The sequence below is a fragment of the Esox lucius genome, chromosome 20, assembly GCF_011004845.1.
Source record: "Esox lucius isolate fEsoLuc1 chromosome 20, fEsoLuc1.pri, whole genome shotgun sequence".
Lineage (NCBI taxonomy): Eukaryota > Metazoa > Chordata > Actinopteri > Esociformes > Esocidae > Esox > Esox lucius.
The window spans coordinates 39,595,049-39,608,917 of NC_047588.1; the positions used below are offsets into that span (position 1 = coordinate 39,595,049).

At 40.1% G+C, this 13,869-nt stretch overlaps 2 protein-coding genes across 2 annotated transcripts; both read right to left on the minus strand.

Moving 5' to 3' along the window:
- Positions 1 to 2,217: 2,217 nt before the first annotated feature.
- Positions 2,218 to 3,162, minus strand: LOC114829716 (trace amine-associated receptor 8a-like). Its single transcript, XM_029115531.2, has one exon. It carries the CDS (start codon positions 3,160 to 3,162, stop codon positions 2,218 to 2,220), a length of 945 nt encoding a protein of 314 aa, XP_028971364.2.
- A 2,576-nt stretch (positions 3,163 to 5,738) lies between these two features.
- On the minus strand, positions 5,739 to 6,931 carry LOC117593489 (trace amine-associated receptor 5-like). The gene is made up of 2 exons (XM_034288879.1): positions 6,138 to 6,931; positions 5,739 to 5,748 (listed from the first exon to the last, which is right to left on the minus strand). Exons 1-2 carry the CDS (start codon positions 6,929 to 6,931, stop codon positions 5,739 to 5,741), a joined length of 804 nt encoding a protein of 267 aa, XP_034144770.1.
- Between the last annotated feature and the right edge of the window lie 6,938 nt (positions 6,932 to 13,869).

The following is a 13,869-nucleotide window of genomic DNA, read 5'->3' on the forward strand; positions in this document are numbered from 1 at the left end:
TCCATCCCCATACCCCTGAACCAGCCCTACTCCCTGTCTGTCCATCCCCATACCCCTGAACCAGCCCTACTCCCTGTCTGTCCATACCCCTGAACCAGCCCTACTCCCTGTCTGTCCATACCCCTGAACCAGTCCTACTCCCTGTCTGTCCATCCCCATACCCCTGAACCAGCCCTACTCCCTGCCTGCCCAACCCCCTGAACCAGCCCTACTCCCTGTCTGTCCATACCCCTGAACCAGCCCTACTCCCTGTCTGTCCATACCCCTGAACCAGCCCTACTCCCTGTCTGTCCATACCCCTGAACCAGTCCTACTCCCTGTCTGTCCATACCCCTGAACCAGCCCTACTCCCTGTCTGTCCATACCCCTGAACCAGTCCTACTCCCTGTCTGTCCATCCCCATACCCCTGAACCAGCCCTACTCCCTGCCTGCCCAACCCCCTGAACCAGCCCTACTCCCTGTCTGTCCATACCCCTGAACCAGCCCTACTCCCTGTCTGTCCATACCCCTGAACCAGCCCTACTCCCTGTCTGTCCATCCCCATCCCCCTGAACCAGCCCTACTCCCTGTCTGTCCATCCCCATACCCCTGAACCAGCCCTACTCCCTGTCTGTCCATACCCCTGAACCAGCACTACTCCCTGTCTGTCCATACCCCTGAACCAGCACTACTCCCTGTCTGTCCATACCCCTGAACCAGCCCTACTCCCTGTCTGTCCATACCCCTGAACCAGCACTACTCCCTGTCTGTCCATACCCCTGAACCAGCCCTACTTCCCAACTGAAAGAGGTGAGCAGCACTGTACTGGATGTCATGTCTGTTGGCAAAATTGCAGGGGGTCTGTGGCATTTTTATAAAAAAAAAGTAAAATAATTAAATCCTTTTCAATAAGAATTAAAAACTTCTATATCATTCTATAGATGATAATGTTAATTTAATTGAATAGGTTAATGTATATTTAAGTTATATTAATTGAAGTTAAGTTATTCATTAATGTTGAGATTTTTCCACTCAAGACTTATATCATTAAAAACATTTAGACTGTTAAAGGTGGCCTTTAGCATATTTCTTATAGAGGGCATCAGTCTTCCATCAAATAGTGAATTCCACTTACAAGAACTCACCATGCTTTCGGCTTTGGTGGTAGTGTTGGCAACAGCTCCTTGACTCATGTGCATGTTAATATAAAGAAACGACTTCCACAGGACACTTAGTTACGAATAATAAAATGTATTGTGTTTATTCTGTTTGCTTCACAGTTTGACAAAGTAAAGTAATTCCTACATATAACTTACACAACTACAGATAGAAAACTTTTTGCTCCGCTGTTCGAAACCCTGGACACACACTTCATTAAAGTAGAACACACAGCTGCTAAGGGCAAACACCAGTTTTCTTAAAGTGACAGTAACCAAATGAGAAAGATATACAATGACAATGCATCCCATGCCTGTACAATGTACATCAATCATAGAGTCTCTTACCATTGTGGTAAAATGTCAGAAATTACGAAAAGAATAATTGCACAACAATTTATGCCCAGTATTTAGTATATACAGTATTGATACTATTCCCTATGTACTCACATCCAATATTAAACAACCGCACACCTCTAAAGGTGCTTTGGCTCTGGCACCACTGTATGCATTGTGCCAATTCCCCCCAGCACCTTCCACACCTATTAGTATGATCAGTTGAATTGAGTTTGATTGAGTGACCATGAAGGCTTGTCATTTCATGTCTTGACTGAGTGATCTCTTTGAAAGTTGCAACCGCCACTTTAACTTAAAATGTATATAATGCATTGGTTCACAATCAGCTTTACACTTTTTGACGGTTTTGCCCAACTGAGCCACAAGAGGGTGATGTTAAACCACATAGAATGAATCATGGCATCCTCAAAATGCAATTCACTGTTAGAATGCATACTGTTTGTAGTTCAATATCATGGAAACACCACATGCATTGCTTTATTGAATATACTACCCAGATTACTATATTAAATTAGATTAAACAAGCATATTCATTTGCCTATGCCTTCACCAACACAATTCAATCTACCCAAATACATATGTATTAATCCTGAATGTAACGTAAATAGGAACGTAAAATAATTTAGAGATGATAGAAGATATGTCATACTATATTCTTATAATATCAAAATTAAAGCAATATTTAGCAAATTTAGGCATTACAATTTTTTAACTATAAAAACATTATTTCAGACCTAAAATACTTTTAGCTGTCACTTTGAACCATGGGTAATAGAAAGCATAAATTATTGGATTAATGAAGGAATTAACAAGTGAAAGAAAGGAGATGGTATATGATGATAAATTGTCTTTTGAAAAATTCAAAAATAAATACATGAATGGATTCCAACATAGGAGATAGTTGAAAACAACAATACCCAGAGTTTTGGTTGCTTTTCTCTCAGACTTATCTGCCTGTACAGTTTTAACATCAGACACAGTAGCAGGCCCTTTAGAACATACTTTTCTAGCTTGCAATTTGGCCACCAAAAATATTTTCAAATAAAGTGTTATGATAGTAGAACTTGGGGTAATCATTGTAATTAAAAAGTCAGTCAAACCAAGCCAGTAATCAACTTGAACAAAAAAACATTCTTCAAAACATTTTCTGGGTACCTGTTCATTTATAGATAGTTTTATAAGAACGGCATTATATGTGATACAACAAAACCAAGTTACGGATACAGAACACATTGTTCTTTTTGTTGTTATTTTCATGTGGTACATTAATGGATCACACACAGCAACATAACGGTCAATAGATATCAAGACTAAATTACCAACAGATGAAGAAGTACATAAATAAAGTATGTAGAGGAGCAACGCACAGAAATATTCCCCAGAAACCCAGCATGACTCCAGTATTGCTGCAGTCATTGCTGGTATCACAATGAGTCCCACCAGGAGATCTGACACAGCCAGAGAGAGGATGAGCAGGTTGGTTGGAGAGTGAAGCACCTTGAAGTGAGAGATGGAGATGATCACCAGTAGGTTCAAAAATACTGTAACCACTGAAATCAATGAGAAGAAGATGTACAGGGTTACATAAATGGATGTTGATATTGAAGTCTTTCTGCAAGAAGAGTTTCCATCTTGAAAACAGTACTGATTATCTTCATGTTCCTCCATTTGTAATAAAGGGTAAAATGCTGAGGTCCTCCTGCTTGGTCCTGTGTGTGACCCTGTCAGGTCAGCCTTCTGACAAACCCTGATCTCTTCCTCGGTTCTTATCTCTGTGGGACTGACGCCCACTGCTATCTCAGACTCTCTTTCGAACACACACACACACATACACACACACACACACACACATACACAATTCAAAACATACAACAGACAATACGCAACTGAATGCAACACGCACAGTTGGGACGCTGTGTAAAATGCAGATGAAAACAGAATGCAATGATGTGCAAATCACGTATCCCTATAATAAATTAAACAATTGTACAAAGACAACATATCAAATGTTTTTTGGGGAAAAGTACACACAAATGTTTTGGACAGGGGCATGTTTACCACTGTGTTACATCATCTCTATTAACCATACTATGTAAGTGTTTGGGAACTGTGAAAACCAAGTGCTGTAGTTTTGAAGGTGGAATGTTTTTCCATTCTTAATTGATATTGGATTTCAGCCGCTCAACTGTTCAATGGGTGACAAGTCCGTACTGCAGGCTGGCCAGTTTAGCAACAAGACTTTTCTACTACAGTACGGAGCCATGCTGTTGTAATACATGCAGAATGTTGTTTGGCCTTGTCTTGCTGAAATAAGCAAGGCTTTCTCTGAAAAATACATTGTCTGGATGGCAGCATATGTTGCTCCAAACCTGTAGCTGTTGTTCTGTATTAATGGTGCCTTCACAGAAGTACAAAAGGTTTAGTTGTCATTTGCAATAACAAGTTACAGTGCAGTTAAAAGTTAAAAAATAACAGTAATAATAATTTAAAAAAATAAGATAACACAATCAATCAGTATAACACTATACAAAAACTCACATCAATAATAATAACTATACAGTGGGTATCGAAAAGAATCACCCCCCCTTTAAAATAATCACATTTTGTTGCTTTGCAGCCTGAAATAAAGACAGACACAGTTTTTGTTTGATTCAGCTGTATTTACTCAGTGCAACTTATAACATCCAAATGAAAGATATAACACCAACATGTCATAATTTTTTTTAAAAACAATCACTGAGTTGGAAAAATGATCACCCCCTTGTGTCAGTATTTTGTTGAACCACCTTTTGCTTTACAGCCTTTAGTCTGTTGGGATATGTCACTACTAACTTAGCACATCTAGACGTTGCAATATTTGACCAGTCTTCTTTGCAGAATTGCTCAAGTTCAGTTCAATTTGATGGTGACCGTCAGTCGTGACTGCATGTGTCCTTTCTTGAGAAGTGGCTTTTTTCTTGCAACCCTCCGATACAAGCTACATTTGTGGAGAATTTGTGATATTGTTGTCACATGCACACGATGACCACTCTTTGTCATGAATTCCTGCAACTGCTGCAGAGCTGCTGTAGGCCTCTTGGTAGCCTCTCTGACCAGTTTCCTGCTGGCTCTTTCATCCAGTTTGGAGCGATGTCCTGACCCAGGGAGGGTCTGTGTTGTACCAAATACCTTCCACTTCTTAATAATAGACTTCACTGTGCTTCTAGGCACTGATAAAGCCTTTGAATTTTTTTTGTATCCATCTCCTGACTTGTGCCTGTCCACAACTTTATCCCGGAGATCTTTTGACAATGCCTTGCCACCCATAGTTGATTGTTTTCTTCAGTTGCACTACCAAGGACTGAAATGCTTCAGGAAAAGCTTGTGGACTATGGATGGAAGGGACGAGGGTTTCCTGAGTAAAGCAGCCTTACGGTCTGTGGACAGAAGCTGTCCCGTAGCCTGTTTGTTTTGGACTGACTTACCCTTCTTGGTAAACAGTCCATGGCATGGGTGGCTGGGATCTGTAATGATCTGTTAGCTCCTCCTCCTATACCTCCCTGTGTAGAGAGCCTGCTGGCATGTGATGACAACAGGCAACTGAGAGAATTATTGTCAGAGGATAGGCACATTGAACAAGCCATTGCAATAACAATTAAAAACAGTACAACTTCTGAATAAAAACACAGTAATCTTTAAATGTATTAGAGTTCAAATATGTCACTCTTTTTAGAAATCTCTGTGTCTTGTTTGAAAAAAAATGAGCAGACTCTCTAAATGTTCAGTAAATTGATTATTACTGAGATTAACTATAATACATTGCTATATTTACATTTATTTATGTACAATTACTCAATCACTCATAATTGCATAATAAATGTTACCAATAACTACTCGCAACACTACTAAGACTGAATCATGAACTTGGACAAGGCAGATTTTTGAGTTCTGCTGATACTCTCTGAACTGGTAATGCAGTATAATACCCCCCGCGTTAAGGAAATCATTTGTAGTTGCGTGAATAGTTTTAAAAGTTGGATCTCAATAAAATTGCATGTCAAATTGTTGAAATGTTTTGTTCTCAAATCTATTCATTTGCTTTTTATGGAGATGCCATTTGGCATTACAAATGTTTTTGTGAAATATTAGTTATTTATTGTGTATTGAATTTACTTTAATATTGTACACTCAAATATTTTTTTTTATTAAATACATACTTGTAGAATTGCATTTTGTGTTGTTAAAGGGTGCACTAAAATCAAATTTCACTTGACACTGTATCAAATGGCAATAACTTAGAAAGAATACATATACAATATTATGAATATAGTGATCAATTTGTTTATGTTTTAGGTGAAACCTACTGTACACAGGGGTAATAATAATTATAATAATAATGATAGCAACCAATATGACCAGATCATAACACCTGGAGGGCATTAATAACTGGTGGGCATAACTAACTCAGACTTTGTTTTTTTGGCCCCAGGCCCACCACCAACGCTATGTTTTGGCCCAGCCCAGTAAAAAGTTTGGAAACTCCTTCTTTAAACCATGGGTAAAAGAAAGCATAAATTATTGGATTAATAAAGGAATTAACAAGTGAAAGAAAAGAGATGGTAAATGAAAATACATAGTTTTTTGAAAAATTCAGAAATAAATACATAAATGGATTCCAACAAAGCAGATAGATAAAAATAACTATACCTAGAGTTTTTGCTGCTTTTCTCTCAGACTTATTTGCCTGTGCTGTATTAATCCCAGACACAGGGACAGACCCGTTTAAAAAATTCTTTCTGGCCTGTGATCTGGCCACTACAAATATTTTCAAATAAAGTGTTATAATAATAGAACATGGAACAATCATTGAAATTACAAAGTCACTGATTCCAACCCAGAAATCTCCTTCAATTGTAAAACATTCTTCGAAACACCTACTGGGTACCTGTACATTTACATATATTTTTATAAAAACAGCATCATATATGATACAACAACACCAGCTAATGGATATAAACCACTGAATTTTTCTTGTTGTTATTTTTAAGCGGTACATTAAAGGATCACACACAGCAACATAACGGTCAATAGATATCAAGATCAAATTGCCAACAGATGAAGAAGAACATAAAAAGCTTATGTAGAGGAGCAACGCACAGAAATAATCCCCAAGAACCCAGCATGACTCCAGTATTGCTACAGTCATTGATGGTATCACAATGAGTCCCACCAGGAGATCTGACACAGCCAGAGAGAGGATGAGCAGGTTGGTTGGAGTGTGGAGCTGCTTGAAATAAGAGATGCAGATGATCACTAGTAGATTCAAAAATACTGTAATTGCTGAAATCAATGAGAAAAAGATGTACAGTGATATATAAATAGATGTTGGTAGTGAATCCTTTCTGCAAGAAGAGTTTCCCTCTTGAAAACAGTATTGAGCTTCTTGTAGTTCCTCCATGTGTAATAAAGAGTGCTTGGTCCTGTGTGTGACCCTGTCAGGTCAGCCTTCTGACAAACTCTGAGCTCTGCCTTTCTTTTTATCCCGTTCAGAGTCTCTCTGCACACACACTCACACACACAAACACACACACATGCACACATAAATAAACAAATAGTTTGTGAAAACCATGTCAGGATTGACAACATTTTAAGATCCCAGCTTACCTTTCCTTAGGGCTTAGGGATAGCTACAGATAAGAAAAAGGGTAAATGTTTAATGGAACAAAACTGTCAATCAGATCAAATCGAATATTGTTGGTGATTCTGTTCTAGAAATTGTTGGTGTTGAATGAATGAAAAGTTCTATCAAGATCTTTTATTTTTATGTGCATGGGAGAAGTTGAAATACAGCCATAGAGTAGTGACTGCAATTCAAGTTATCAAAGTATCTGTTTTCAAGTCACTGGCTTCGTGTGCCTATTGTGAACACAAAATACCTATCTAGTCTTTTTATTTTTACATGCACTGGACTGTAATCACCATACAACCATGTCGAAACCACGTACAATCAAAAATACAACCAAGTTGAGCAAAGATCTAAGTACCTGGGTCCTGCTAAAAGTTTTATAGTCCTGCCTTTTGGTGACCCTCTACTCATTACCTTATAAGGACTGAACATACAATCCTCTACCACTTAACATCCCACCCCTTATTCCTTCATAGTGACTTATAAACCTTTCACTATCTGATACCCCTTTAGAAATGAATGTAAAATATTATATAAAATGAAAACACATAATTGACAACTTAATAATAGGTAATAATAACTTCAAACATCATACTTTGTAGTTTCAGATTTCCATCATACATTTGTAGTTTCAAATTTCATAGTTTCAGATTTCCACCAAACTATACATTGGGCTACACACCTCTAACTAGACATTAGTTTCCTTTTATGGTGAAAACATACTGCAATGGTGAAAAACTGCAGATTTTGCAGGTTTTCCCACTTACAAAGCATGTAGAAGTCTGTATTTTTTATCATTGTTACTCTTCAACTGTGAGTGACAGAATCGGAAAGAAAATCCAGAAAATCACACTGTATGATTTTTAAGTAATTATTTTGAATTTTATTGCATGACATAAGTATTTGATACATCAGAAAAGCAGAACTTAATATTTGGTACAGCAACCTTTGCTTGCAATTACAGAGATCATACGTTTCCTGTAGTTCTTGACCAGGTTTGCACACACTGCAACAGGGATTTTGGCCCACTCCTCCATACAGACTTTCTCCAGATCCTTCAGGTTTTGGGGCTGTCGCTGGGCAATACAGACTTTCGACAATACAGATTTTCTATTGGGTTCAGGTCTGGAGACTGGCTAGGCCACTCCAGGACCTTGAGATGCTTCTTACGGAGCCACTCCTTAGTTGACCTGGCTTTGTGTTTCGGGTCGTTGTCATGTTGGAAGACCCAGCCACGACCCATCTTCAATGCTCTTACTGAGGGAAGGAGGTTGTTGGCCAAGATCTCGCGATACATGGCCCCATCCATCCTCCCCTCAATATGGTGCAGTCATCCTGTCCCGTTTGCAGAAAAGCATCCCCAAAGAATGATGTTTCCACCTCCATGCTTCACGGTTGGGATGGTGTTCTTGGGGTTGGACTCATCCTTCTTCTTCCTCCAAACACTGCAAGAGGAGTTTAGACCAAAAACTTAATTTTGGTTTAATCAGACCTCATCAGACCTTCTCCCATTCTTCCTCTGGATTATCCAGACGGTCATTGGCAAACTTCAGATGGGCCTGGACATGCACTGGCTTGAGCAGGAGGACCTTGCGTGAGCTGCATGATTTTAATCCATGACGGCGTAGTGTTACTAATGGTTTTCTTTGAGACTGTAGTCCCAGCTCTCTTGAGGTCATTGACCAGGTCCTGTAGTGTAGTTCTGGGCTGATCCCTCACCTTCCTCATGATCATAGATTCCCCACGAGGTGAGATCTTGCATGGAGCCCCAGACCGAGTGAGATTGACCGTCATCTTGAACTTCTTCCATTTTCTAATAATTGAGCCAACAGTTGTTGCCTTCTCACCAAGCTGCTTGCCTATTGTCCTGTAGCTCATCCAGCCATGTGCATGTCTACAATTTTATCCCTGATGTCCTTACACAGCTCTCTGGTCTTGGCCATTGTGTAGAGGTTGGAGTCTGTTTGATTGAGTGTGTGGACAGGTGTCTTTTATAGAGGTAACAAGTTCAAACAGGTGCAGTTAATACAGGTGATGAGTGGAGAATAGGAGGGCTTCTTAAAGAAAAAACTAACAGGTCTGTGAGAGCCGGATTTCTTACTGGTTGGTAGGTGATCAAATACTTAAGTCATGCAATAAAATGCTTACTCCTATTCCTTCACATTGAATTGAAAAACTAAATGGTAACAATAATAATATAAACATTATAAAATAATAGCAGAAAACAGCAGAAAGACAAACTCCACTGCCAACTTCATTTAAATCAATAGTAATTAAAACATAACATAATTATTTTGTTTTCATGTTCCAATTTCCACCACAACTCATAAAATCTTAACGTCATTTTGGGTTGTGTGTGTAATATGTTGTTTCTATTAGCGTAATTTATACAATGAATCACTATCATACTATCATGTTTGAAAGCGAGTTTTGATGACACAGGACATATCGACTCCGTGGACTTTGATGTATTCAGACCCTTTCCCATGACACTCAACTTTCAATTCGTTCCAGAGCTGGCCATCTGACCATACTAAACAACCGGGCAAGAAATGCCTTGGTCAAGGAGGTTACAAGAAAAACCAACAGAGCTTCAAGGGGTTTCTTTAGAGATGAAAGAAACTGCCAGAAGGACAAACATCTCTCTGAGGCCATGAAGGTAGACTCAATGGAATCCACTCTTTGGGTAAAAGGCAAATGACAGCCTGCTTGGAGTTTGCTAGACACCTAAATGATTCTCAGTGGGCTGTCATGTGTTATTTACTTAGGAGTGGCTTCCGGATTGGTCAGGGAGGTGAGCAAGAACCCAATAGCCACTCTAACAGGGACTCAGAGATTCTCCATACAGATGGGTGATCCTGCCATTGCATTGTATTTGGGACAAGTATTTGAACGTCCTTGAGGGGTCCAGACAAAGATCCCAGATTTGAACCCCATTGAACATCTGTGGGGAGACCTGAGGTTTGCGGTTCACCAACGCTCCCCATCCATCCTGATAGTGCCTGAGAGAAACTGCCCAAATCCAGGTGTGCAAAACACCTGCACTTCTGCAGTTTTCAACTAAAGGTCTGAATACTTATTTACATGAGATATTTCAGTTATGTATTTTCAATAAATTGGCTTTAATCAACTATACTATGCGTGGTGATTGTTATATTTTAAATGACTGAATGCACTTACAAACACACACATACAGGCACACACATACACGCACAAACACATACATTTAATACAATGTTCCTCATGGTTCACCTAGAGCCTATTACATCAGCAAAAGTCAACACTTTACTGTCACCATGACTGTACGGTCTTTATTGAGTAAGTGAACAACTCTTTAATTATGTTATTTTGAGTTGTTTAAGACCATTCTCACACCAGAGGGTTCTGTCATCATCTGTAAGCAAGGCTCTGACAATACTGGCCGACTCCCTCAGGATTAAACACCAATTAAAGGTGTTGGAGACAGACACACATTGTACTCCAGAGTCTCATTAATGCCCTAATACAGCATAAACATAAAGAGTTAACCTGCACATCAGTTCATCTTATGTCATCCTGCATTGAGCCTTAGTTACGACCTTCACTCTAAACAAGTCCACCCTTCAAAGGTCAGGGGTCATTACTTTGCAACAGGTGGGATCTGATCTTGATATCGTATATCGAAACCCAACAGTGTTACCAACGAGACAAAATGTCCTTGTTGGACTGAGGGAAACACTGATGTTCTCTCTCTCATCTCATCTCTCATCTTTATCCGCTTATTCGGTATCGGATCGCAGGGGCAGCAGCTCCAGCAGGGGACCCCAAACTTCCCTTTCCCGAGCCACATTTGCCAGCTCTGACTGGGGGATCTCGAGGCGTTCCCAGGCCAGTGTCGAAATATAATCTCTCCACCTAGTCCTGGGCCTACCCCGAGGTCTCCTCCCAGCTGGACGTGCCTGGAACACCTCCCTAGGGAGACGTCCTGGGGGCATCCTTACCAGATGTGACACTGATGTTAATCCAGAGTAATTTACATTTTAATAATTTAGGAGATGCTTTTATCCTGAGAGACTTGGAAGCTGGTTCCATCATTGATGTGCCAGAAAAGAGAAGAGTTTTGACTTTGGAACTGACCCAAAGGGCAGGACAGCCAAGAGCCCAGAGGTGGCTGGACGAAGAGCCGGGCAGCTATGTGGAGTTTGAGCACTGTGGGGTGAAGAACTTGGTATGGTTGAACACCACCCTGTGAGCGTTGACTGACCATAGGCGTCCATTGGTGTCCAATACAGGGCCAGCCTGCCCTGGCCTTATTTGGCCCAAAAAAGGGGTTGTGGTTGGTACATATTAGGTCTGTCCTGTGTAACCTTGATCTGGCCCAGAAATGGATATCTGTGATAGGTCCATATTAGGTCTTTCCAAACCGCTTTTGATTCAGTTCGAAAATTGACTTTGGTTTTTAGTTGAACCCAGGAAATGCATGTCCATGGCTGGTCCACATATAGTCCGTCCGGATTGGTTTTGATTTGGACCAAGAAATAGAGACCTGTGATTCGTCCGTATTCAATCCATCCATATTTATTTTGTCAAGGGCTGTCATAGATAATACAATACAGCATATCTTTAAAACAGCCTACACCCATTTTCAGCATTAAAATGGGAAGAATATCTAAACCGGGGGGAGAAACACAAATGCACATGCCTTACAATTGCATAGAATATATTAAGTCCAGGCTTTTTAAAATGTGCCCAAATCTAGACGCTTTGGGTCTGGTGACAAGAGGCTCCTGCAGATCCCATACACATGTATTGGTCCCAGGATTATTATGTTTTGGTCAAAATATTTGAAACAATGTCTGTGGTGTTTAGAGTAAATGTAAAACTGTGTCCTTTGGTGGCTCTTTTTGGTCTGACACTGATGGGCTAACCTCTGCCTAAGATGAAGATGTACACTGCTCGGCCAAAAAAGTAACAGTTTGGATTTAAAAAGGCAAGACTTAAAAAGTTTGGATTTAAAAAGGGCCAATGATTGAATAATTACTGCAGTGATTAAAATGTATAAGCTGGCAACAATTATTTAAACCCTAACTGATGCAGTGAGTTGCTTCTCATTTCTTAAACAACCATGTCAGAAGACATATCCCGTGCTCGTGGATTTTTCAGATGGGTGATATTATTGGCCTGCGTCAAGCAAAGAAACAACTAAGGAGATTGCTGAAATTACTGGAATTGGGTCAAGAACTGTCAGCATATTACCAAAACCTGAAAGGATAGTGGTGAACCAACAACTCTGTGAAATTAGGTCGGGAAATAAATCTTGAATGACTGTGATCAGAAATCACTTAAAAGTTGGTGAAGTTGCATTGTCAAAAATTGATGTTAGAACTCACAGCCATATTAGAGAGCGTAAGAGCATTGCCACACTCACAATGTGACTAGAACTCACTGGATTTCGGACTAAACAGGTGTATAGCTACAAGGAAACCACATGTTAGTGAGGGTAATTGGAAAAAAAAGGCTTCAATTTGCCAGGTAGCATGTAGATTGGACTAATGTGGTCTGATGAGACAAGATTTACTCTTTTCCAGTGTGATTGGTACGTCAGGGTAAGAAGGGAAGTGCATAAAGCAATGCTCCCATTGTTATGATATGGGGTTGCTTCAATTGGACAGGACTAGGCTAAGCAGCGTTATGTCGCCCTAAATATAGCAACTGAATGTACTGAATGGTTATCCCATTAATTTAGTTTTTCTTCCCTGATGGCACAGGTATATTCCAGGATGATAATGCCAGGATTGATCGGCCTCAAATTTTGAAAGAGTAGTTCAGAGAGCATGCGGAATCATTTTCACAAATGAATTGGCCATTACAACGTTCTGACCTTAGCCCCATCAAAAATCTTTGGGATGTCCTGGAGAAGATTTTATGGAGTAGTTTGACTCTCCTGTCATCAATACAAGATCTTGGCCACAAATGAATGCTACTCTGGACAGAATTTTTTTTGTGATGTTGCATAAGCTTGTCGAAACAACGCCACACCGAATGCCGCAATCAAAGCTAAAGGCGGACTAATGAAATATTAGTGTGCAACTTTTTTGGGGCCAGGCAGTGTAGAATACTTACTATTCATTATGAGAGAACCTGGAACAGAAATATACATCGGAAAATGGAATGTACAACCCACCAAGAACTACAATGACTTTTCTAAAAGTTGGCATTATCCAAGGAATTTCAATTGATTCAAATAGTTTTGTATGAATCTACACCGATCAGCCATAACATTAAGACCACTTGCCTAATATTGTGTAGGTCCCCCTTTTGCCGCCAAAACAGCCCTGACCTGTCAAGGCATGGACTCCACTAGACCTCTGAAGGGAGCTGTGGTATCTGGCACCAAGACGTTAGCAGCAGAGCCTGTAAGTTGCGAGGTGGGGCCTCCATAGATAATACTTGTTGGTCTAGCACATCCCACAGATGCTCGATTGGATTGAGATCTGGGAAATTTGGATGCCAAGTCAACATCTTGAACCCATTGTTTTGTTCCTCAAACCATTCCTGAACCGTTTTTGCTTTGTGGCAGGGTGCATTATCCAGCTGAAAGAGGTCAATGCCATCAGGGTATACCGTTGCCATGAAAGGGTGCACATGGTCTGCAACAATGATCAGGTAGCTGGTACGTGTCACAGTAACATCCACATGAATAGCAGGACCCAAGGTTTCCCAGCAGAACA

What these genes read in the sequence shown, in the direction of transcription:
- LOC114829716 (XM_029115531.2), bottom strand. Translation starts at nt 3,162, where the DNA reads ATGGAGGAACATGAAGATAATCAGTACTGTTTTCAAGATGGAAACTCT.
- LOC117593489 (XM_034288879.1), bottom strand. Translation starts at nt 6,931, where the DNA reads ATGGAGGAACTACAAGAAGCTCAATACTGTTTTCAAGAGGGAAACTCT.